Source organism: Tauraco erythrolophus, chromosome 5 (assembly GCF_009769465.1).
Source record: "Tauraco erythrolophus isolate bTauEry1 chromosome 5, bTauEry1.pri, whole genome shotgun sequence".
Lineage (NCBI taxonomy): Eukaryota > Metazoa > Chordata > Aves > Musophagiformes > Musophagidae > Tauraco > Tauraco erythrolophus.
The window spans coordinates 31,498,759-31,523,449 of record NC_141469.1 but is presented as its reverse complement, the minus strand read 5'-3'; the positions used below and the strand labels follow the sequence as shown (position 1 = coordinate 31,523,449).

The 24,691-nt window shown below is 43.6% G+C and overlaps 2 protein-coding genes across 2 annotated transcripts; both read left to right on the top strand.

The window, feature by feature from the left end:
- The first annotated feature begins 8,154 nt into the window (after positions 1–8,154).
- Positions 8,155–8,915, top strand: LOC104376521 (C-C motif chemokine 5-like). Its single transcript, XM_009983113.1, is given in 3 exon segments — positions 8,155–8,227; positions 8,502–8,610; positions 8,822–8,915. Coding segments are annotated over 3 exon segments (276 nt in total).
- Positions 8,916–12,049: 3,134 nt separating this feature from the next.
- On the top strand, positions 12,050–23,739 carry LRPAP1 (LDL receptor related protein associated protein 1). Its single transcript, XM_086611735.1, has 8 exons — positions 12,050–12,229; positions 16,530–16,674; positions 17,014–17,138; positions 18,508–18,628; positions 19,561–19,719; positions 20,257–20,339; positions 22,564–22,740; positions 23,035–23,739. The coding sequence occupies exons 1-8, from the start codon at positions 12,050–12,052 to the stop codon at positions 23,098–23,100; spliced, it is 1,056 nt and encodes a 351-aa protein (XP_086467861.1). The 3' UTR covers positions 23,101–23,739.
- Positions 23,740–24,691: the final 952 nt, after the last annotated feature.

Below are 24,691 nucleotides of genomic sequence, written 5' to 3'. Positions count from 1 at the left end.
TCCAAAATCCTCCCTTTGAACCTTCCACAGAAATAGTAGTTCTTTCAGCTGGACTAGAAGATCTCATCTGTTTACTTGGCTCAGTTTTCTACAGCTCCTATGACCCTTCTTCTGCCTAAACAGCTGAAACTTCAGAAACAGTAATTAGAATGAAAACTATTCTTTCTATACTCTTGAGTGTCCATGCCAGAGCTTGTAACACTCTAAAACACCAAGCCCCTTTGGAAGGCTCCTCACTAAAAATTCAATTCCCCATCTCACAGTAACTTGAAAAATATTGCTGCTTCTCTTCAAGAGTCCTAATAACAAATATGCCAGAAAATATGTCTGTATCTCAACAGATACAAAAAGATACTGAGCCACATCTGAATAACACATAACTTTGACATCCAACTCTTCCTTGCCCATCTAGGAAAAGAGTGTGGGTAGTTTAACTAAGGTTTGAAAGGTATAGGTATTGATTGGTAAAGTTTGAAAGCTATATATGCAATGAAGGAGGAATGGGAGGAAAATAAAGGGGTGCGATCATGTATTATGCAGGTATCCTTAGAAAGTTGTGATGTGAACACTAAAGAAGAAAATGAGGAAGCTCATGACAGCATCTAAACAAGGAATGACAGAGCCAAAGTTAGATGGGAAAGGAAGAAGAAGAGAGGCAGAGAAGCAAGCGGCCGAAATGATTCAAGGTGATAGCACAGCCAAACATGAACATATATGTACATTTGCTCAATACTGAAGACCTCCTATTGTCACATCTCAAAGTGACAATCAGCAGTCCAGAAGCCATCAGGACTGCTGTACTACGTTTTTGTGACAGAAACAGGGATCAAGTCAAACTGCAGTAACACTTTTAAGGAGTCTTTAACTGAATTCCTGACAAAAAAGGACACAGTTGCTCTGACAGAAAACTGGTGTAAAGGAGCACATCTGTCAGGTTTGTTTCTACACTGTACCACTGAATTCCAGAAAGGATCATTCAGGAGGAATGGAGTTACAACTTAGTATTCGTAATAGTTTTACAAGAGAAAAATACAGCACTTTAATATGTGGTATTCAAGGATGTGGCCCTTGGCATTTGTCAGAATGACTTCGGTAATTTCATATTCTGTTTCATTAAACTGCTCTTTCTTTTTTTATTGAACTAGACCCAACCATGAGCTGCACTGATGGGATTCATCTCAGAGGAGCTGCATTTCACTGGTAGGTGAGATACCTGTTAGCAATTAATTTGTTTATTTTACATTGACTGTTTATTTTATGCTAATAACTTACAGGCCAAATTCTATTAAAAAAAATACCTGTATACATTAAAAACGCAAGTAGTGTCACACCAGTAAAGTCCATACTAGGATTATAAAACAAAGATGGTTTCTGGGATTCTGAGCCCTCGAGAAACCACCTCTTATTTCAGATCTTGAGCTTATTCATTACCTAAACTCTGTCTCATTGAAACAAGTCAAGATTCCACCTACAAAATCCTTATTATCCCCTCTGCACCTATGAAGGAAGAAAGAACCTATAAAAACATGTGTTGGGAATTGGATAAAAAGGAATGCGGGATTCACCACAGCAGCCAGAAGTCATCTAGAGCTGTAGTCAGGAGCACTAAAACAGCCAAGAATGCCAATGAGTACTTTGTTTCTTCCCAAAACAAGTCAAGGTTCACTTGAATCAGCTGCAAAGATCATTTCTAGAAGGGCAGAATTCATAAGCTGGTTTTCATACCCTTGTCTTTAGCATCAGCCCTAAACAGTTGAGCTAAGGAAGCAATTTCAGTAAGATAATGACAGTAGAAAGCTGTTACCACTTATGAGAATTAACTACTCCAGAGAGATGTTTTGCAATAATATTATACCAACATTTGCTTTTTTCTTTTACTAAAACTAATTGCATAGAAGAAAGGATCCGCTTTACGAGAATGCATATTTAAAAATAAATTCCAAGCTGGTTAGTTGTCTCTGACATTCCAGTAATTCACATTAAGGACATAGGTAAGAAGTTAATGCAGTAAGAAACATTTCCCCAGTTGATCTTTTCTATATGTTATGCAATTCATTTTCTTCAGTTTGACGTTTAACTTTCTGCTCGAATGCACAGAATCAAATCCAAGGAAAATAAAGAAGCTATTTCAAAAAATACCAACACAGTTGCATAGCTTAACTTAATTTAAATGGACCAAGTTGGGAAAAAAAAAGAAAAAAAAAGGTTCCATCCACAATACAACAAAGTAGTTTTGCTATGACTCAGACTTGGAACAAAGCAGACCTAAAACGTCTGAAGCTGCAAAAGGATCTGGGTTTGCTTGGACAGGGAACTGAAAGTCACCCATGCAGAGAATCAGGGAGACAGAGGCTGTGATGAGGACTGATTCTCTGAGCTGAACATGGAGCTTGCACAGCGAGGGAAGGTTTGCAGCACTGTCCCAGGTACAGCTGTAAGCCTCCGGCTGTCTCAGGAATGAGCGTGTAAAGTGCTTTTAGGACTGTGACTTTCCATCACAGTGAGCTATCCTAGACTCCTTCAGGGAATATCAGAGGAATCCAGCTCCTGTTAGCCCTGCTGAAGTAGTCAAAATTGATGTCTAAAAGCTGACTCTGACCTTGGTCTGAGATTTACAAAACAGCACACAGCAAAGGAACAGGCTTAATCCCTTGACAAACAGGATTGTGGCTTTGATGACAGATTTCAGCTCAGTTAGTCCAGATACATATCTCTGACTATTTTGCCCTGGAAAATCTAAAGCACACCTGAATAAACGCTCTTTAATTTAAATTGAATTAGAGTATAAGGAACTATATATCTCTGTGAAAATGAATGTACAAGATCCAGAATGATGCTTCCTCTTCTGTTATTAAAAGAAAATAAATGAAGAAATAGGATCCCTCCATGTTTACAATACCATCCTAAGGGGCAGATACCAGACACAGAGAATGTTTTGTGTCACCGACCAAGCAAAGACAATCAGGCATCTCCAAAGCCATCTTGATTTGTAAGGTTCCTGTGCAATCAATTCCTGACATTAACCCAAGAACGTTTTACCAGCCTGGACCTGGATCTTTATAGGGCCAAAAAGATTTCAAACTATTAAGACCTAATCCAAAATACACATAAAATCCTGCAGATGCAAGTAGAGCCAGTAGGATTATACATATTGTTAAGGTACATTTGTGGCTCTCTTCACAAGATCAGGCTGTAGCTAACTGCTGTGATACATACCACAGGGAGCTTTGGTTTGCCACCACCATTAAAATGGGATAGACAGACAGACAGATGCTTTGAAGCCTGTTTTGCCTTCCTGTCACATTTCTTACGCTTCTTTGAGACCGAGTCTTGTCACTTAGGAAGCCTATATACTCTCTTGCAGAACAAAACAGCTGATTTTAACCCATGGATGGAGGATCTCCAGTTATCTTAGATCAGCTTTGGCTAAACTCTATTATTTAACACATAAAATCAAGGGAAAAAGTCAAGATGCTCCGGAGGATGAAATCTATAGAGTGGTTAACACTAAAATGGTGTTATTTACAAACTGTCAAAATAGGTAACATACAAGGACTTACCTTGGTTTGCAAAAGTACTGTGTTATCTCAGATGAAGCTACAGTAAAACCTTGACTATTTGAAGAGTCATTTATATATATCTACATCTATCTGAACATGACCATAAATATACATATATATTAAAGCAAATAGTCAATTATTATTGCTTTTATAGTTTGGACACATTTGTCCAATTTAGATAAGCAGGAAGGATCTATTTGTTATATTATCTGAATGAAGATAAAAGGTCAGTCAAAGAGCAGCTTCTGTCTTAACTAAAAGGGAGCACGACCTCAAAAACAGCCTACAAACAATCAAATAAAAAACCCCAGATAATGTAGTTTCAAAATTATTTTCCTTCCCTACATAAAAATATCCTAAATTTATCTAAATTAGAACCAAAAGACAAGTGTACATGACCTTCTTTTTACCAGGACAGACAAGAAAATGGGTGTTTACGGAGATGGTTAGTGGTGGTTTACATTAGTGTTAGGTTAAAGAGGAGTAGTAGGGCATAATTTGTTGCTGTTGGATGTTCTAAGCAGAGACAAAGGTTTATATTAAAGTAATTAAATCCATTTCAGAACAGTTACACCTGGCCCAGGCTTTGACTTGTGATGTTGTCTAGTTAAACATTTAGGAAAATATGAATTTATTATTTCAATATACTTTTGGGATACTGCAGACTTACAAAACCAAGGATAAAATCTAGGTCTGCAGATACTAATAGCTATATTCATTTTTTGGTCTTTATAGCAGTCCCAAGATTACGTTTAAGGTTCTGTTAAATATGTGTAAGACCTTTACGTGCTTTTAAACATAGAGAAGTAGGCAAAAAGTCAGCAGAATTCAAGTTGCTCAGGCCACAACAGCATCAAGTGGAGCATTGATCACAAAACATACTAATGGAATATATTTTCAAATAGGTACAGGTTTGCCATAATACAGGTTAGGTCTTTCTTACATTATATATTATATTTTGGGAAATTAAACATCACCAATTTCATTTCATTGGTGGATTATGCATATCTGCAAAACTAAAGATCAGTGGGCAGAGATAATGGCTATGTTCAGTTTGTATCTAAGGCTACAGCTTGGGTTACCCTTAAAGATAGGAGTAGGAAAAAAGAGAACTGGGAAAGCAGAACTCATATTATTCATGGATCTTCTAACCCTCAGAAACACAGGGAGAGAAGGTGTGATAAAGAGAACTGATAATTATATAAATATCTAATAAAAGTATGTATTGTGTAGTTCAGGCTTGGGCTAGGAGCAAAAGGGGAAATGAATTAATGAATTAATGAATTAACTTATGGACTTAAATTGACAGATTTTGCATACCTAAAAAACCTAAACAAGTGATGGAACTGTGCAGATACAACTGATTTTCATTTTTCAGCTACAAAGTGAACTGCAACTGGTGTTGCAATCATATCCTGGGCTGCATCAAGAGAAGGAAGCATGGCCAGCAAGTTGAGGGAGGGGATCCTCCCTCTCTACTCTGCTCTTGTGAGAGCCCACCTGGAGTATTCCGTTCAGCTCTGGGGTCCCCAGCACAAGGAAGACATGGATCTGTTGGAGTGAGTCCAGAGGAGGGCCACAAAGATGATTTGAGGGCTGGAGCACTTCTCCTATAAGACAGGCTGGGAGAGTTCGGGTTGTTCAGCCTGGAGAAGAGAAAGCTCTGAGGACATCTTATAGCAGCCTTCCAGTACTTAAAGGGGGCCTACAGGAAAGCTGGAGAGGGACTCAGGGAGTCTAGTGATAGGATGAGATTAGATGATTAGATTAGATCTAGGGCAGAAGTTGTTCACTGAGGGTGGTGAGGCACTGACACATGCTGCCCAGAGAAGTTGTGGCTGCCCCGTCCCTGGAAGCGTTCAAGATCGGGTCAGATGAGGCTTTGAGCAACCTGATCTAACAGAAGATGTCCCTACCCATGGCAGGGGGGTTGGAAGCAAATGATCTTGAAGGTCCCTTCCAACCCAAAGCATTCTATGATTCTATGACTGGAGTCTGTTGCCCTGCTCCAGGGCCAGAGTGGTGGTCTCAGGCTGCAGCCTGGCCTCAACCGTCCCTCTCCCCAGGGTGAACAGAGGATTTACACCTCGCTTACTAAGGATTTTCGTTTTGACTTTGGTCTGCTGTCTCTTGACAGTGAAGTTGTTGCAATTACTGCTCCCCCACTTCTTCCCAAGCAGGATAACTTCATCCAATTTAGGCTCTCTCTATTGGCCTAGCCAAAAAAAAACCCCAAATCACAAGCGCCAGGGAGGAGATAGGGCATTAAGAGTAGAAGCTGGAGGGAGGAGAGGATTCTGATGGCACCTACTGAGATCAGTTCATTGCAGCCTTGTAGATGAAACCTTGAGGAGATCGTAGCATGACTGAAAAGAGGCAGCATTTGTAATCCCAGAGTGTAATTCCCAAACGCCCCCACCAGTGCACACTCAGAAAGAAAGCTACAAAACTTGCTACTTCCTCCTTTTTTTTCCTTTTTCTGGCCTTGTCTGATTTTCCTCAGGGCTCTGGCCATGGAGCTCTGTGCACCAGCCTGGCTCTGGGCCAGTGGAGTCATTGCAGAACATCAACAGGTCTTTTAAATACCTCCAGGGACACTCCCTGGGCAGCCTATTGCAATGCTTGACAACCTTTACAGTGAAGAAATTTTTCCTAATATCCGATCTAAACTTCTCCTGGTACAATGTGAGGCTGTTTCTCTTCTCATAGAATCACAGAATCATAGAATGGTTTGGGTTGAAACCTCAAAGGGATCTTCAAGATCATCTAGTTCCAACTTCCCTGCCATGGGCAGGGACACCTTCCACTAGATCAGGTTGCTCAAAGCCTCATCCAGCCTGGCCTTGAACACTTCCAGGGATGAGGCAGTCACAACTTCGCTGGGATAACCTGTTCCAGTGCCTCACCACCCTCAGAGTGAAGAATTTCTTCCTTGGATCTAATCTAAATCTGCCTTCTTTCAGTTTAAATCCATTGCCCCTTGTCTTATCACTACACGCCCTTGTAAAAAGACCTTCTCCAGCTTTCTTGTAGGCCCCCTCTAGGTACTGGAAGGTGTTCCTGGAGCCTTCTCTTCTCCAGGCTGAACAACCCCAACTCTCTCAGCCTGTCTTCAGAGAAGAAGTGCTCCAGCCCTCAGATCATCTTTGTGGCCCTCCTTTGAACCCATTTGAACAGATCCACGTCTTTCTTGTGCTGGAGACGCCAGAACGGAACACAGTACTCCAAGTGGGCTCTCACAAGAGCAGAGTAGAGAGGGAGCATCCCCTCCCTCAACCTGCTGGCCATGCTTCTTTGGATGCAGCCCAGGATACGGTTGGCTCTCTGGGCTGCTGGCGCACATTGCCAGCTCATGTTGAGCTTCTCATTAACCAACACCCCCAAGTCCTTCTCTTCAGGGCTGCTTTCAATCCAGTCTCCACCCAGCCTGTATTTCTGCTTTGGATTGCCCAATCCATGTGCAGGACCTTGAACTTGGCCTTGTTGAACTTCATTAGGTTCTGACAGGCCCACCTCTCCAGCCTGTCAAGGTCCCTCTGGATGGCATCCCTTCCCTCCAGCATGTCCACCACACCACACAGCTTGGTGTCATCAGCAAACTTGCTGAGGGTGCATTCAATCCCACTGTCCATGTTGCCAACAAAGATGTTAAATAGCACTGGCCTCAGTACTGACCCCGGAGGAACACCACTCATCACAGGTCTCCACTTGGACATCAAGCTGTTGACCACAATTCTTTGAGTGCAACCATCCAGCCAATTCCTTATTCATCAAGTGGTCTATCCATCAATTCCTTATCTCTTCAATTTAGAGACAAGGATGTCGTGTGGGACAGTGTCCAATGCTTTGGACAAGTTCAGGTAGATGATGTCAGTTCCTTTTCCCTTATCCACCAACACCATAACCCCATTGTAAAAGGCCACCAAATTTGTCAGGCACGATTTTCCCTTAGTGAAGCCATATTGGCTGTCACCAGTCATCTTCTTATTTTCCACATGCTTTAGCACAGTTGCCAGGAGGATCTGCTCCATGATCTTGCCAGGCACAGAGGTGAGACTGACTAGCCTGTAGTTCCCTGGGTGTTCATTTTTGCCCTTTTTAAAAATGAGGGTTATGTTTCCCCTTTTCCAGTCAGTGGGAACTTCACCAGACTGCCACAACTTCTCACATATCATGGATAGCGGCTTAGCAACTTCACCTGCCAGCTCCCTCAAGACCTGCAGATGCATCTCATCAGGTCCCATGGACTCGTGCACCTTCAGGTTCTTTAGATGGTCTCGAACCTGATCCTCTCCTACAGTGAGAGAGATCTTCTCCTCCTTGTTCTTTCTTGAATCTGAAAGTCGCAGTCTCATGGCCAGGACTTCCTCTTCTGTGGTCTCCTTGCCTTTTCCAGTTCAGCAAAACTGGGCGATCCTGACATGATTTCCCCTGTATGATGCACTCGTTTCTTTCCTTGAAACCCTGTGCCCACCCAGCAGCCAGGGCATAAAAGGAGGGCAGCGGCAGCAGATGCAGAGCACTGTGCAGAGGAGGGCCCTGCAGCCACCCCAGCTCCAGCCCCACTCGAGGTTTCCTCAGTCCTTGCAGCACCATGAAGGTCTCTGCAGCTGCTCTGGTCGCTCTGCTCCTCATGGCCACCTGCTCCCCAGCTGAGGCCCATCTTGGTGACTCCAGCGTTGCTGTGTCCTCCCAGAAGTCAGGTTTGCTGTCCCTCCCCAGAAGAGAGCTTCATCCCCATTGATGGGACCTTTGTGTCCATGGGGAGGGCTGGGAGCAGGTGGTCACCACCAGTGCTGAGACTCAGCCTCAGGGATGGAGGTTTTCAAGGGGTGTCCCTGGGGGACACACAGAACAGCACAGGCCCGGGCGAATCCCCTGGGAGCCTCTGCATCTGCCACATTGTGGGGTCTCACTGGAGCTGTCTCTCTGCCCCTGCAGGATTGGTCCCAACCCCCTGCTGCTTCTCCTACATGTAACGCACCATCCCGCACAGATTGATTGCCTCCGCCTACAGGACCAGCAGCATGTGCCCCCAGCCAGCGGTGATGTAAGTACCCACCACTGCCAGGGGTGATGTGAGTACCCACCACTGCCAGGGGTGAGGTGTGATGGCTAGGGCAGCGCCCCAAGTGTGTCTGAGGGTGGCCAGGAGGAGGAAGGGGGCATGGCCAGGGACACCTGGGGTACTGCCAGCAGGACCCAGCACAGGCACCCCACTGCCCCATCCAAGCATCCCAACATTGATTTTCTCCTGGCAGCCTGGTCACCAAGAAGAGGAGAGAGGTATGCGTGAACCCCGAGGCGCGCTGGGTGCAGGCATATCCGGAGAGCTTACAGCTGCCGGAGTACTGACCCCTCCCCGCTGCCTCCCCAGTGCAGCGGGCTTGGCCCCCAGGACCAGACACACAACAGAGTGCTTGAGCTGCATCCTTCTTCAATGGGAAAATTTATTCTAATTGATATACATTTGTTAAACTAAATTGTGCTTGCTAAGAAAGTGAAAATACAAAAACGAATTCAAAGATATCAACATGCCAGTTAATGAGGAGTCAGGATTTTTGATGCCTAAATAAAACTTTTGAATTATCAAACCCTTTGGGTGTCTCTGAAGACCTTGCTGGAGCCCCAGCACAAGAGAAGAGACCCATGGGAACCCCCTTGCCCTTCCCATGCCCTGGTTTCACTGCTTCCTGCTCACCAGGGTAGCCTTGGCCCCATGGTAGCTCCCATGGTGCTTCCCCCTCCCCAGCCCAGGCTCAGCTCCCGCCCCATAGTCCCTGTGGGATGACAACGGCATCTCGCCCTGGGATTGCCTGTTTCTCAGGGCCCTCCCTGCACAGCATGTGCAGAGCCAGGTCACAAACCCTCCAGGCTGAGCAGCCCCACTGGGCATCTGCCGCCAGCTCAGTGAAGTGTTTGCCTCAAACACTTGAGGATCAAGACAGTCTTCAACCAAGCTCCCCCACAGAGGGGCCGATCAAGAGGGCTTCTATGGCTTCCTTCTCCTCAACGTCTAGCAGGAGCTGAAGCAGATGGCATGGAAGGTGGGGTCAGGGGAGAACGTGTTCCCACTGTGGTCCCCATGCCCCACAGCTGGCACTGCACAGAAATCGATGGTCCATCAACTCAGCTGCAGCCCTCTGGAACAATGCAAGCAACAGAGTCTGCAACAGCTTCACACTTCCACTGCTTCTATCAGTTTTGGCACAGTCCTGTGGATTCCACTGAGCTGCTTTTCAACTGTGCTAGGGAAAAATGAAGGGAGAATTTGACCCACAGCACACAGGAAAGGGAAACCATGGAGTTGATTTCCCATCACCTCCCACTGCATGTTTCTTATTTACACTAAGGTGCACTCTGTGATGAGTTTGGCCTCATCAACACCAATGTAAATCCAAAGTCTCTACACAGAAGTCCATAGAGTTATTTTGGCTTTTTACTTGTGGGAGTGAAGCGCTTGAGCCAGGACATACAGAACAATACCGAGTGGTGGTCACTCGACACAGATGTAAGGGCACTGGAGAATGACACCCAGCAAGCCAGCACAAGCAAACTAATGGTGCTGCATTCCTTACCTATTTCTAAAAATTTTCCCAGTGTAGCTCAAAAACTCAAGCAAACAAATGCATAAAGCTCTGCACAACTACGCTCAGTACAAGGAAAAGAGTGGGAATCTGTAAGAGTTTCTATAGCATGAAGGTTGAGTTTATTTGCAGAGAGCCTGAAAACTCAATCAATACTTCAAATGACAGACAAGAAGAAAACATCTGTTCCAAAATGATTCGCTAATACATATATATGCTGTAATAATGAGACTAAAACAAGCTCTAAATCCTAAAATCAATGAGAAGAGCTCTGCAAGATTTGGGTAAGGCTGACAGGCTTCTTTTCCCATCATCATTTCACTATAGTTCAACGTAGACTTCAATGCTCACTTCAATTGCCCTTCAATGCAATGTATACTGCAATACTTTTGCCTGCTTCTGAAATTTAGTCTTATAGCAACAGCTTCTGGGTTCATATGACTGCACTGACTTAGGAAAACGTGAAAGTGAAAAGACATTTACATTGCTTACAAGGCAAAAATGAGAGTCCAGTAAAAACTCTCCCCAGGGCATTGTTTTCAGAAATCTCATTATAGTTCAGCCAATCTATTTGTTTTTATAGGACTGATTTATAATGCGTGAAGGCTTGGTGTTGACCGTACTACAGAGCTATGCTTTAGTTTGTTCAAGGTCACACATGAGATCCAAGGTAAATTTATGAAGTGAACTTTTGCCTCCACCACCAGCTAGGCTCAGCAAAGTAATCCCACCGCTACCTTGCTAAATAAACTCAACACAGAAATGCCCAACTATGCTGAAGACCCCCGTACTACACAAGCTTTGCAGTGTGCAGAAGACAATTCATCAAGAAGAGAAGGAACAGCTTTCTTCACTGCCTTCCCCTCAGAAACACCCACATGGAGTGCGCTGTGCATCTCCTGCACTTCTTTCACAGCAGCATTCAATTTTAACGCTTTTTTTTAAAAACTGGGGTGGATATATACGAACCCTGGATTAAATATTGGGCATTTTCATAGCATCATGGGGTTTTTTTCTTAATGCAGCTTGACTTAATCCCCTCCAAAGACTTCCTGTTGCCTACTGCACTTCTTGGCTGCCTCCTTGAGGAAGCAGCACTGTGAAGGGAGGTTGGTGCCATGCAGGACGGGGCACTCCTGCCCAAGAGCTGCATTCTTAGCATACACCACCGACCTCAGGGCCACTCCCATAGCTCACCCCTGAATAACAACTCAATCCACTCGTTGCTACATTTTTCATGGTCCTCCTTCTCCCGTCCTCCTCCTCCCCACACCATCAAACCCTACGAGCTGCCCTGGGCAGAGGTGTCCGCTGCCACCTCGAAGGGAGGAGAGTCCTTCCTCCCGTCACAGGGAGGACTGGAGAGCTGGATCCCGTTCTTGCCTTCCACCCTTCCTGAGCTGCCTTTTTCAGGTCACTCTTGAGCGTTGTGCTGACATCTGAAAGCTTTGTCCGATCAAAGGGGGGGTGTTAAAACCCGATGTGTCGCCCTTTCTTCGCACAGTTGACAGCAACACCTCGCTGAGGGGCACACGGGGTGCAGGAGAGCATTCGCTGTAGTTACTACAGGCTGCAGAAAAAAAAAAAAAAACACAAAAACCAACAAAAACCCACTCACAAAAACTGCCACATTCAGCTTATTTCCACATTTGTGAAGCAAACACTCAGCATGACACAAAGCCGGTTGAAAAGAAACAGCCCAAGTCTAATTCTTGTCACGCTACCGAGACTGCAAACTAGACACTAGATTTCCAATCTAATCTGGATTTTCGTTCCGTTTTCCTACACAAACTTCCCCTCGCCTCGCTGAAGAGGGCGCAGAACCCCCGCTTCAGCCGCCCCCGCCCGGGGGCTGGAAGCCGCACGGCATCTCGGGACTCGTAGTTCGCCGGCCGGTGCGACATGGCGGCGCCGCGGGCTCTGGCGGTGCTCAGTGCCGCGCTCCTCCTCGCCGCTGGTGCCCAGGCCAGCAAGTACTCCCGGGAGGCCAACGAGGGCTTGGCGGCCGCCGGCGCTAAGCGGCGGGAGGCCGGGGAGTTCCGGGTGGTGAGGCTGAACCAGATATGGGAGAAGGCGCAGCGGGTGAGTGAGGCGGCGGGGGAGGAGCGGGGACGATGGCTGCTCCCCGAGGGGGTGCTCGGGCAGAGCTCTGAGGGGGACCCAGGGCCGGACTTGGCTGCTTCGGGCCCTCGTTCCCTGTCAGCCTCCTCAGGAGACGGGGTGCGGCGGGAGAAGCGGTGCGGGCGGCGGCTGGAGCGGGGGCCTTGTGCTCGAGGAGAAACCGAGGCTCCCCGGCTCGGCGTCGCCTCGGCAGGCCCCGGCTTACGGTTGGGCCTGCGGGGCTGCCGTGGCTTCGGTTTGGTTTTCAGGTCTGGCTGTCCCTGACGGGCAGCTCAGAGCAGGACCCGCACAGCCCCGCTCCCTGGGGGCTGCCCCAGGCGGCTGGAAACAGCGGTGCTGTGTAAGGTCTTTCAGGAGGTGTCTCCATCGCCTCTGCGGCCATATCTATCTGTGTCATGGGAAGTGTTGATCTTCTCATGTTTAAATCCAGCAGTTAAACCACATGCTCAGGAAGTGGAAGAGAGAGTGTAGTCTCTCTAGTACCGTGGAGGATCTGAGGCTGGCTTTTGCACTCACTGGTTGAATGCTTTAGCCCTTTTGTTAAAAGGCGTGATGCTCTCATCTATCTGAAGGCGGTGGCCTTAGTTCCCACTTTGCACAGGGCAGGAGCTCACTGCACAGGAGAGTAAGAAACTGTCCACCTTGGTGGTTATGTCACCTTCATTTATACCAAGTGATGTCATTACATGCAAGAGGACTAGCGAATGGGTATCATCACCATTCCCAGATGAGAGCTTTAATTTTGACTGTGATACTTGAATTTCTCTCACTCTGAGCTAAAAAAAATATTTAATTAAAGTGAAAATACAGTAAAAACATTTAATTATAGTGGAAATATTTAATTACAGCTAAGCAGAACAGCTCCAACAGGAGGGGAGGAGTCCATTGCACACCCATATTGATCCCCTGAATATTATGGAGCATGGAAGTTAAGATCATGGCTGGTAAAGATTGAGTTCTTTCAGGCAGAGGAATGTAGTAATTATTAATTCTGGATTTTGTGTATCCTGGTGTCGTGGTTTTAGGCTGATCCAGCAACTAAAACTCACACAGTCTCTCCTTCTCCAATAAAGTAGAGAGGAGAGGGAAAAAAAAAACACAAAAGGACTGAGGGTTGAGGCAAGAACAGAGGGAGCACCCACCAACCATGGTCCTGGGCAAAACAGGCAGCGCTTTTCTCAAAGCAAAACAGTTTATTAATGATTACTTAGAAGGACAAAGGGAAATAAAAACCGATTACTTGAGAGGACAGAAAGAAACAAAACCAGATCTTAAAACCGACACCTTCTCCCCCCCCCACCTTCCTTTTCCTCCCGGCTCTACCTCCTCCCCCCAGCAGCACAGGGGGCAGGGACTGGGGGAGTGCAGGTCAGTTCATTCCGTGCTGTTACTGCTGCTTCTTTCTTAAAGGAGAAGGAGTCCTTACACCCTTTTCCCCTGCTCCAATGGATCCCCTACCCACGAGGAAAAATCCACAAATTTCTCCAACGTGAGTCCAGCCCACTGGAAACAATCCTTCCCCACAGATTGCTCCGGTGTGGGCTATACCACAGTCTCGGGTACTTAGGGAGCTGTAGCCACTCGCTCCGGCGTGGGTCGTCACGAAGACTCCAGATGCCTCTCTGCCTTGCCGTGCCCCCAACACGACCATCCTCGGGCTCAGGCATCTTCTCCTCACGGGCTGCGAGTGGGTCGCTGCTCCACCGAGGCCGTCCTGGTTGCAGGGGGGCAGCCTGCTATCTCACCATCAGCCGCAGGGGAAACTCGGCTCCGGCACACCTCCTCCCGCTCCATCCTCACTGACCTGCTGTCGATGCAGCTGTTTCTCTCAGATCTCAGTCCTCTCCAGGTGAACTCAGCCCAGTGGGCACCCTGGGAGTGGGGTGCCCCCGAGTTCCCCAGCTGGCTCCGCCGCCGCCATTCTCCGTGGGCGGCGCCGGCCCGACGCAGGCAGCTGCCCGGCTGGGAGCCAGGGAGCGGGGGCAGTGCCCTCCTCCCTTCTCTGGTCGATCCTGGGCGAAGCACCTTTTCCGGTTCCCTTGTCCTGACTTAAATAGGGCAATTCGCAGAGGCGCCCTATTGGCTCAACCCCGAGGGGGATGGCAGTCTGATCCGGTGGCCAGAACTAAGCCTAACCCGGATCCAAAACCAGGGAGGTCGCAGGGAGCAAAATCCCTCTCCTGCCACCAGAACCACCCCCCACTCCACATCAAACCATGACACCTGGATAGACATTATCTAGCCTGAGTTATTGAATTAGAGGCAGGACATCCCTGAGTTTGGTCAAAAAATAGACTCTCTGCCATAATGCTGCCTCCCAACATGCCGAAAGAAGATATCAAAAATACTCCTTCCTTCAAAGGGAGAAGGATGGGATGGGGAATAGGACAGTGTGTGATCATGAAACTCCAACTGTGAACTGACAGTTGAAGAAGAAAGAACATGGAGACTAGAAATAAACTATAGTATAGTCAGTCTGTTCTTATTTTTCCAATCTTTTTTCATTTTCATACCTGGATCTTCTGGAATCAAATTTGAGATGCTTTACATCATATACTTTAAGATGCTAGAATGTAAAATGAAGTTAACTCTGTCAGAGTAAAGAACTAAGTTTTACTACATTCTGTATGTGAGCCAGATTTTAGAGAGGCAAAACCTACTTAAACTAAATTTACCACAATCTAAATTTCACTTTTGAGTACAATTGACACCCAGCCTGTGTTCTAGAAGGTGATTTTTCAGTATGTCTGAGCAAGGTCTGAAATAAGAGGAAAACTATGCCTGTGTGTTAGACCTGCTTTGAAATATTTGCATGCACCAATGATGAATTCTCTGTCCTTCATTTTGGTAGTGGTGGAGGTAAGGAATTCCTCACATTCAGTAGCGCAAGACTAATTAATAGGACAGCCTAAGAAGAAAGCAGAAACAATAATGTGCATAGGTTCCTGAATTCCTGCTAATAGGAATTTAGTGCTTTGGCTCAAAATAATATGTTTCCTAGTTACTTTCAAATAACCTGCTGACTCTCAAATGAATGGCTGAATCTTTTCAGTACCATTCTGATGTTTAAAAATAATACTGAGTTCTGAGTCTGTGTTTATTAAACACACTGCTTCCTCACTGAAAATGAGAATTTTTATATTCTGTAATTTGATTTTAATGACGAAAAAGCTCCCTCCAATAAATAAGTTTGTCCTAAAACCAGTGAGCCCAGGTGGTTCAGAGCTGGATCTGAGCTCCCAGGAGCTGGCTGCTCAGTGGTCAGAGATAGAAGGACTGAAACAGCACTAATATAATTTGTTAAATTTCTTTGTTTTAAATTGAATAACTGAAGTGTCTAAAATCTGGAAGTTCAGAAGTTAGGACTCAACTTACAGCAGTTCTGCTTAGCCAACTGCATATTAGTCATTGTCTCTGTTCCTGTTTTCTCTGTATTTCACAAAATTTCAAGCTGTTTAAATCCTAATATTTTTTTTTTCATAGCTTTAGCCTCAATATCTTACTCTTTTGTTCTGTTATGTGGGACAGGAATACCTCTAGGTTTTGTATGGTTTTAATCCACGGAAACCGTGTTAAGAAGTTAACTTAGAAAATTTTGCACTTTGACCATAGTAAAAGTTGTTGATGAAGTGGCTCTTTGACCTGCAAGGCCATCCTCAGTGTCCTGGTAGTCTGCAAAACCATACTGACAAAATTTGCTGACTCGCTGTAACTATATGTTTAGAGGGTGGTCTAAAGAAAGCACATGTGGTGGCAGTGGCATGTTTGAGAAATTTGGTCATTACTGCCTTTTGTAAATTAGTGAAACTGAATTCTTTTTTTTTTTTTTTTTTTTTTTTACATTCTTTGTTATTGGTACTGGACATTTTTAAGGTAGAATCATTTTTGGAAGGCAGTCCCATTAAAAATGGGGGAGGAATCCCATTTAAATAATATTTGAAGGAACACCAAAGACCAAATTTTTTAACCCTTAAGTAATTTCACTGTTGTCCATGTATCTGAAGAGCTGAGAGAGAAGGCTGATCACTCTCTGTTAACACTAGTGTGCTGGGGGCATAGCCATGTTCGTAGTCAACAGATGTTACGTATGCAGTGGCTCATACCTTAAGGCCCTTAAATCCAGATCGATACATAGCATTAGACTAAAAGAAAAAAAAATGCTGTGCTGTACTGTCTGTGCTCTGTACTGGCTTCTGAGGTAACACTGCAGCCAGAAGCAATTCCACATAACTGAATACAAACCTTTCTCTGTTCTTGTTAGCTTCATCTCTCTGCTGTGAAACTGGCAGAGTTGCACAGCGATCTAAAAATACAAGAAAAGGATGAGCTAAGCTGGAAAAAACTGAAGGCTGAAGGGCTAGATGAAGATGGAGAGAAAGAAGCCAAACTCAGACGCAACTTAAATGGTAAGGTATATCTTTGCAGAAGGAGTTTCAATTTTGCGTCCACATGCATGGTTAGACACCTGTGTTCGTGTTTGAACCATGACATAACAGGTTGTCTTTCCAGACACTGAGCAGGCACAAGTTCTTTGGAGGTTAGTAGGGAGCTGCAGGAAGCTAACAGACTCCTTTGCTCCTGATGTTTTCAGAAGAGGTCATTAAACCTGGGACCTCTATATCTTAAATGGTTAGCTTTTCCACTATGAGCTGCAAAATCCAGCTCTGCAAGTCAAGGATGTAGCCAATCTATCCTGTACATCCATAGTTGGTCCTAATGTTTCTACATCTTATATTCCCTCACAGTCATTATGACTAAATACGGAATGAATGGAAAGAAGGACTCTCAACTAGTGGATACCAACTACATTAAAGATGGTACAGAAAGTGATACACTCGATGATCCTAGACTGGAAAAATTATGGAGCAAGGTGAGTAAAGTTTCCAGGAACTGGAGTGTGGGAAATCAGTGTTTCTTCGTTGAACTATTGTCTGTGTCTTCTGAGAGCCCCTAGTCTGGGAATTTAATAGCTTTAGTACTCTGCTTTTAAGTACTGGCCAAGCTGCTGTGCTCTGTTTCTCACATCTTCGTGCCCTGAGGGCATCCCACCCGCATTCAGGTCACCAGGTGTGGCAAGTTCTCTTTGCCAAAGAAAACACCTGCATCAGTCTGCATGGAGGATAAGATCCTGGGTCTTCTGAGGACAGTGTTTCCTCAAATTTCACTGAACTCATGGTTCCCCTTTGTGTGACTATTACACTGTGTGGTAGTACACCTGTGGTGTTTTTCCTGTTATTTCTGGGATTTTTTTAAAAAGATGCATTTAAAACAGAACCATTTCATGGAATGTTTAAAAGTGAAATGTATAGTGGAGGATGTTAAATAACACTTTCCCAACCTGGTATTCAAGTGAAAATTTCCAGGATTTGCATTAATGCGTGAAAAAATAGAAAATGTACTGTCAGTCTGCGTCATTAAAACTGATGAAGTTGGATCTTCAAGAACCAAATAATTCAGGTTTTAAGAAACAAGTAGTCAGGTAAAGTAAAGAATTCTTACACCAGTCTAGTCTAGTGGTAGTAAAGCAGAGAAGAAGATTTGCTAGGTTTTAAAATGTTGCTGTAACTAGATACAGCTCTGACAAGAGACCTGATGTCATGTGTTTTGGGGAACAATGAAGTGCATCCGGTAGAAATATTCCCTAAGCAAAAAAAGGGTTGGGGCTGAGTATGTATCAAAAACATTCACTTTTGATCATGCATTACAGAAATGTCACCAGGTTTGTGAGTAGTGTTCCCACTGTCTGACCAGTGCTTCCCTAATTGCTAAAAAGTAGTCCAGTAAGGAAAAAATCACTGCAGAGCAAGTGCACGGCAGTGATAAAATCTTCACTTGCCAATAGAGTCAGATTAAGTAAAGACTATGTTTAATATCGGGCTGCATCCCTCACGCAAACAGTCCCCTCACAGTTGCATATGGAGCTCCGTGGCCCTTATTTCTGTATTGAATCGTTTCCCATGGAACAGAAATGACAGACACTTTTCAGTGGGTAGTCCATAGCCAGTCTGGCTTTGAAAGTCTGAAGCAAACTTCCTTTTGACATGATTAAAGCTGTCACATCCGTTGATGTCTAAATCCTGACCTGATACTAATAAAAGGGATTTAAACCAAAATATCTTAAGGAAAAGCTGGGCTTAATAATTTTCTAAATGTAGTGGGAAGTGGGAAGAAGTTTTGGCAGTTTAGTGCACTTAAAAGCATTTGGCCTGGGAAGCATAATAAGCTTATGTTTCTTTCAGGCCAAGAGCTCTGGGAAGTTCTCCGATGAGGAGTTGGATAAGCTTTGGCGAGAATTTAAGCATCACAAAGAAAAGGTTCACGAATACAATATTCTGCTGGAGACCGTGAGCAGAACAGAAGGTGCCTGAACTTTTCTCTGATTTTTGAGATCAGTACAACTCTCCTCTGCCCATTGCCTCCATTGTTTTCAAGTTTCTTCAAAACTCCTGAAGTCTTGACATTTCTGTCAGACCTGCTTGCAGATGCTGACATTTCCAGATACTTGCTGGGTTTAGTTCTGCGTTAGCTGCCAAAAATCTTGTCAGCTAATGAAAACGTTGCCGTTTCAGTTTTCTGATTCTGCCTGCGTTTCAAGCAGGGAAGATACCATCAGATTAGCAGTGATGGCCACAGTAGTTTACTAGAAATTATGCAACAAGCGTAGATCCACTGCTGCAAAATGCCATCCTACACTCTGCAGAACATGCATGTTTTATCTCACCAGCTGGGAGCCCAAAAGGATATGCTTGAATACCTTAGGCACTGAGCCTGAAGTGTGTTAAAGCAACAAGGATCTGAATCCAGCTTGCTGTACTAATCCTAGCTAAAATTGTTAGAGCCAAAGTATTCTAAAGCTTATAGGCAGTTTGGTGTTTGCATTGTAGAGTCCAAGCTGGAAGCTGCTGGAAGTCATTTCAACATCAGAGGTCCTGATTGGTTTGTGGAATGCCCAGGGAAGAGGGTACAGGACTCCATCCCTATTCCATTTCCTTGGGATATTGCTCACCTGGGAAAACAAGGACATTTCCTTAATAAAATCTTGGCTGGTGGCCAGTAGGAGTTATAAGACATCTCTGTAAATCACCCTCCAGAGCACTGAGGGCCATTGATCTTGATACTGACCTGCAAAAGGAATTACTGCTGCTTGAAGTGTGGTGCTGATGCTTTATTTACACTCAGCTCAAATGCTGAGAGCTTACCATCTTTTATTCACCTCAGATTTGGGGGATTTCTGGAGCTTTGGACCTATCAGGATTTGGCCCACAATCAATAACGCTTTTCTTCTTCAACAGATATCCACAAAAATGTTATCAACCCATCTGAAGAGAACCTGGTGAAAGAGGAAATCTTGCACAACAAGCACAGAGAACTCAAAGACAAGCTAAGAAGCATCAATCAGGGGTTTGAACGTTTGCGTAAAGTCAGTCACCAGGGATATGACTCAACCAGTGGTATGATACAGTGTTTTTTATGCTTATTTGAGATTAATTTCATTTTTAAAAAAGTAAAAATTAGTGGACAAGTGCTAAGATGTAATCACAGTATCACAGTACTTGGTGTGACCATGATGGGCTGAAGAGATACAGCCAGCCTGTTCTATTTAGAAGCCAACATTAGACAACTAATGAAAGGATAGGGACAATCTGTAAAGAAGATAGTTCTGTCTTCCATGCCCACAGGAGAAGAGATATTACACCCTCAGCCGCAAGATGGCAGGTAAGTGAGACAACATGCAGGGCAAACAGTGCCATTATTCAGTTCCTAGGGGCTTTTTTTTTTGCTTTTTAAAAAATACTTGCTACGGCAATACTATAGTTTTAAGTTAAGTACTAGGATTTTTCTCCCTTTTCATCTAAGTAGTCCTATTAGTAGTGCAGTGCTTAATATATCTGTGTGTGTATATGTGAGAAAGCATGCTCATCTTTCAAGAAGCTGGGCATAAAAGCATTTGTGTCCAGATTTTCATTTAGTGATACGTCTTTGTTTAGAATTTGAAGAACCAAGAGTGATTGATTTGTGGGACATGGCCAAATCGGCCAATTTCACTGCGAAAGAACTTGAATCTTTTCGGGTAAGTAGAATTCCGGTTAGATCTCTTATGGAAAGATATTTTCCCACATGGAGAAACACTGAATGTTACTGTGAGTGCAGCTGTTTCTGAATTGCTCTTCAGACACCATAAAAGAGAGTCATGCTTCTTTCTTAATATTTCAAATATATGAGCATGTATGTAACTAGTCATATGCATGGTTCTGCTATAATCAGCAAAATGAAGATTCTAAATCCTGTGAAAGCAAGCATTGCATATTTTGGATCTTTGAAAGATCGGGCCCTGCTTGTTTGTTTCCAGTGCACCAGATTTCCCTCTCTTACCCAATGTCTTAATGTAATTACTTCTTTGGGACCCAAAAGTACCATGATAAAGACCACTTTTCAAGGAAATATTGTAGAAATTAGTTACCGTGGGGTTCATACTGGTTTTATTTAATTCAAATTGCATTGAGAAAACATTGGTTTTTTCATCTGACTCTACCTATTTATCAGAATGTATTTTGATTGATAGCCTGGAGAAGTAACTCTTCAGGGCTTCTTCGTGGAGTTGCATGTACTTACAGTGTTGTTTTACCCTGCAAGACATGGCTAGGGACACCTTGATCTTCTTTTCTGGATAAGGTAATGAGAGAGTTTTGACTGCCTGGGACAGGCATTGAAACCTGTCTCTAATAGATATCAAAGATCTATCGTATTTCTTTAAACTTACATGCAGCTGGATTCTCTTACAAAGCGAACGTTTTAATTACGCTGATTTCAGTGGCCCTGCTTTTAAGAGCGTCAGAGGAAAGCCTGCTGAAGTCTGCAACAAGGCTTCTGCTGACCTCAGTGGGACATGTTGGTTAGGACTGTACAATTGCACGAGAGGTGAATTTGGCCTTTATATCTGCTGCAGTGAAAAAAGAAAAAAACAATTCCATAAGCAAGAACACGTATCTGCTTATTAATTTTACTGTTTAGTAGAAATCTTCATTCATGCAAACCCTCTTCACCAGATGAAACCTGTCTTGTGTGAATGTTGGGACATCCTAACAAAAGTAAGACAGTAAGAGTCACAGTGAAATGTCTGCCTATTTAAAAAGTCTATGAAAGCAGAATTAAAGGCATCATGTGCTGGTTCCATTCAGTCTTGTCTGAGCAGCTGAAATTGTGTCCTCTTCTGACTGGCCACAGTACCAACTTTCATAAGGGTTTCATAATGAAAGATGCAAGTGCTGCTCTGCTGGTACATCATCTGAGGAGAGCAGCTGAAATGATTTATTAGAGCAGCAAAACTCCAAACTGAGGTCCTGAACAGAGTATGTAAAACAGACTGGAATGTTCAAAAGGAAACTATTTTCTTGTCAGAAATGTTGAAAACAAAACCTTTTGCTTCAAAAACTGAAGATCTATTAGGATGATGGATTTATATATTTTCTTTTTTAATTATCTTGAGAGGAATTTTGTCAGCTACCAGGACTGAAACACACCAGTGACCAAAATTAAATGGGCTCTGTCAAATGAGGGGATTTCACTGTAGGGTTTGTCTGAGTTTTTCTGAATGTAATGCATGGAGCTGCTGCCGTAAGTGGCATAACAGTTTGAACTGTTCATATCCTCTTCACAGAGGACGTGTCCTAAGACACAGAGAAGCTGAATATGCTGCCCTGAAGTAGCAAAACAAGAGCATGCTTTGGTGGCTAGAGCCATTACTCATTCTTTGGTCCCCCTTGCAGTGTACCAAGTTATCTGAGGTCCGTCTCTGATATGTCCCTGAACACCATAGTTCGTCTGACCACTGTCTTTGAGGCGAACTAAGAGGGCTTTTTGTTAATCAATTCATCCTATTTCAAATTCATCATAGCAGACTGCAAACCCAAAAAACATTTAAGTCTGAGCAGAATATAACAAATCCAGGACCTGATTTTGAAAAGAGACTTCTCTTAAAAATTCTGTTTCCTTCCTTCCAGTCCACTATTCTTATGTACAGGCTTTTATTTGGTATTCACTGTGGTCATCTCCTAGCACCTCGCAGCCATCAGCAGTCTCCTTTTGAGGGCTCTGCAGTGGAAGGTTTTCAGAACCTGCCTTCAAAATTGGGTGTCTGGGTGGTGATGATAATATATTGTCCCGACATTCTTAAGAAGACGGGAACCAAAAAAGATTTCTGTGCTTTAAAATAGCATTAGGGATATCTTGGCAAGAAAAGAGAGGTGAAGCCTTGAAAGAAAATGCTGTGAAGCTGTGTGTATTTGTTGTCTTAGGAGGAGCTGAAACACTTTGAAGCAAAAATTGAAAAACACCATCATTATCAGAAACAATTAGAGATTTCACACCAGAAACTGAAGCATGTAGAGGGAACTGGAGATAAGGATCATCTGAACAGAAACAAAGAGAAGTATGCCATGCTGGAAGAAAAGACAAAAGAACTAGGATATAAGGTCTGTATAAATCCAGTGTGCATACATGTTGAAAGTAGAGGGTATGTAGATTATTCAGTGCTGATTTTTCAGGCAAGTTGGATGATTTCCAGAGAGGGAGTTTAAGGCACACCTGTGCACCATTTTTAGTACAGAATACACATAATTGATTTTTATAGACATAATTGTAAAATGCCTGACATCTCCCTGATCTCAATCTGTTGTCACATTTACTGATAGCAAAATCTGAATGTATGACATTGATAATTCATCGTCTTACTAAAATTTGTTTGATGTGTTCTGTTTTCCTGCTAGGTAAAGAAGCACTTGCAAGACTTATCCAGCAGAATCTCTCAAGGTCTTCAACACAATGAATTATAGGAATTTGTTCTCCTTCATGGGATCAATCTGTTAACACAAAACAGATAATGTGTTTTTTTAACAGGATTTACCAAGGAGTCCTTCTGAAAGAGTAAGGATTGAACAGAGTTGTCCTGTAAGAAATTTTTTTTGGTCCACTTAATTGCTAGTTTTGTATTTGCACTATCAAATTAAATGATTAGATTATAAATTTAAGTTGCACATCTTGGATCATATAAATCTTACATCTGAATCAAATAACAGCCTTTGAAATAAGCAGTCGAGTCAAAAGGAAGAAATATGTGACTCTAAGAGGATTCCTGCCAGTATGGAAATACTAATCTGGTAGTCAGGAAAGGTACTGTGATCTATGAAAACAAACACTGAGGTACAGGAAGTTAAAAGAGAAGGTAGAAAAGTTTTATTTCAATGCCTGGCCTAATACATTTTCCACTGAAGGTAATGAAAATATTTCTGCTGACTTTGAGCAGTGGCTCAGAGCTGTATTGTACATGAATCTTTCATGTGAGAGGGGGAGGAAGAGTCAGGAGGGAACAAGTATTGAGGTCAATTCACAATTGTATGTGTACAATTTAGTTATAGTATGTGTACAATTAATCTTGTTCATGGTTGCTTGGTTTTGTTACACTTAGTCATTAAAAAAAAAATCAAACCAAGATACTGGTGAGGCTTTTTTTCCTTCCCTCTCATTTAATGAGAAGTATCCAGACCTGTTTTTTTAAGCATATTGCATATTCCTTTAACCTCAAGTTCATTCACACATTAGTTTCTAAGACAGGAGGGGTAGTTTTGCACAGCAAGAATGTGTCTCTATAGTCTGAATAGGCAGAAGGCTCCCTAAAGCAGCTTCTCTCTGAGCACATATTCCAGTACAGTCTTTAGTAAAGATTATTAGCCCTTTCCCTTTTGAGAACAGGTTTTTCTGTTGTGCGTCAAAACTTTGGCAAACATTAGCCATCTGGATTGAAATTTCCTACAAGAATAATGCTGACCCTTTAATTCCAAGGAGCGTTTCATATGAAACTGCTCCAGGAACAAGGTTAAGGCAAAGGTCCAGTGTAGGTAAATCATTACAGCTGCTTGGTTAAGCAGCTCTGTCACTCTCAGGTGGCGGGGCTGTAGTGTGCTGCATGAGGAGGATGCCCTCAAGCCTCACATGCCATACCTATTCTGTGAGAAACAGTGAAGAGATCCATTTAGTCAGAATTAGCCACTCTGTGTATTACTTATCCACGTCCTGGGTCCGTGGTGGATTAAAAGTACTATGATTCTGTACATAAAGACTATTTTGTAACGTGCGTGTGATCAGAACCAAAACTGTGGTAGCGGTTGTACTTTCAGATTCTGGATCTCTTACTTTGAAGTAGTAAGCTTTTTTAAAAAAAAAAAACCAACAACTTTTTTATTTTAATGTAAGCTAACAGTTATTTATATTCTAGAGAATCACTGTCCATCATCTTGAGAAGCACAGGCTACCATTAGTTTTAGCAGTCCCCTTAGAGATGGTTCAGTTCATGTAGTTTACGGGGTATGTCCCCTTTGGTGGGTAGGCTAAAAAAAGTAAACCCCAAAATAGGTAAAACCCATTTAT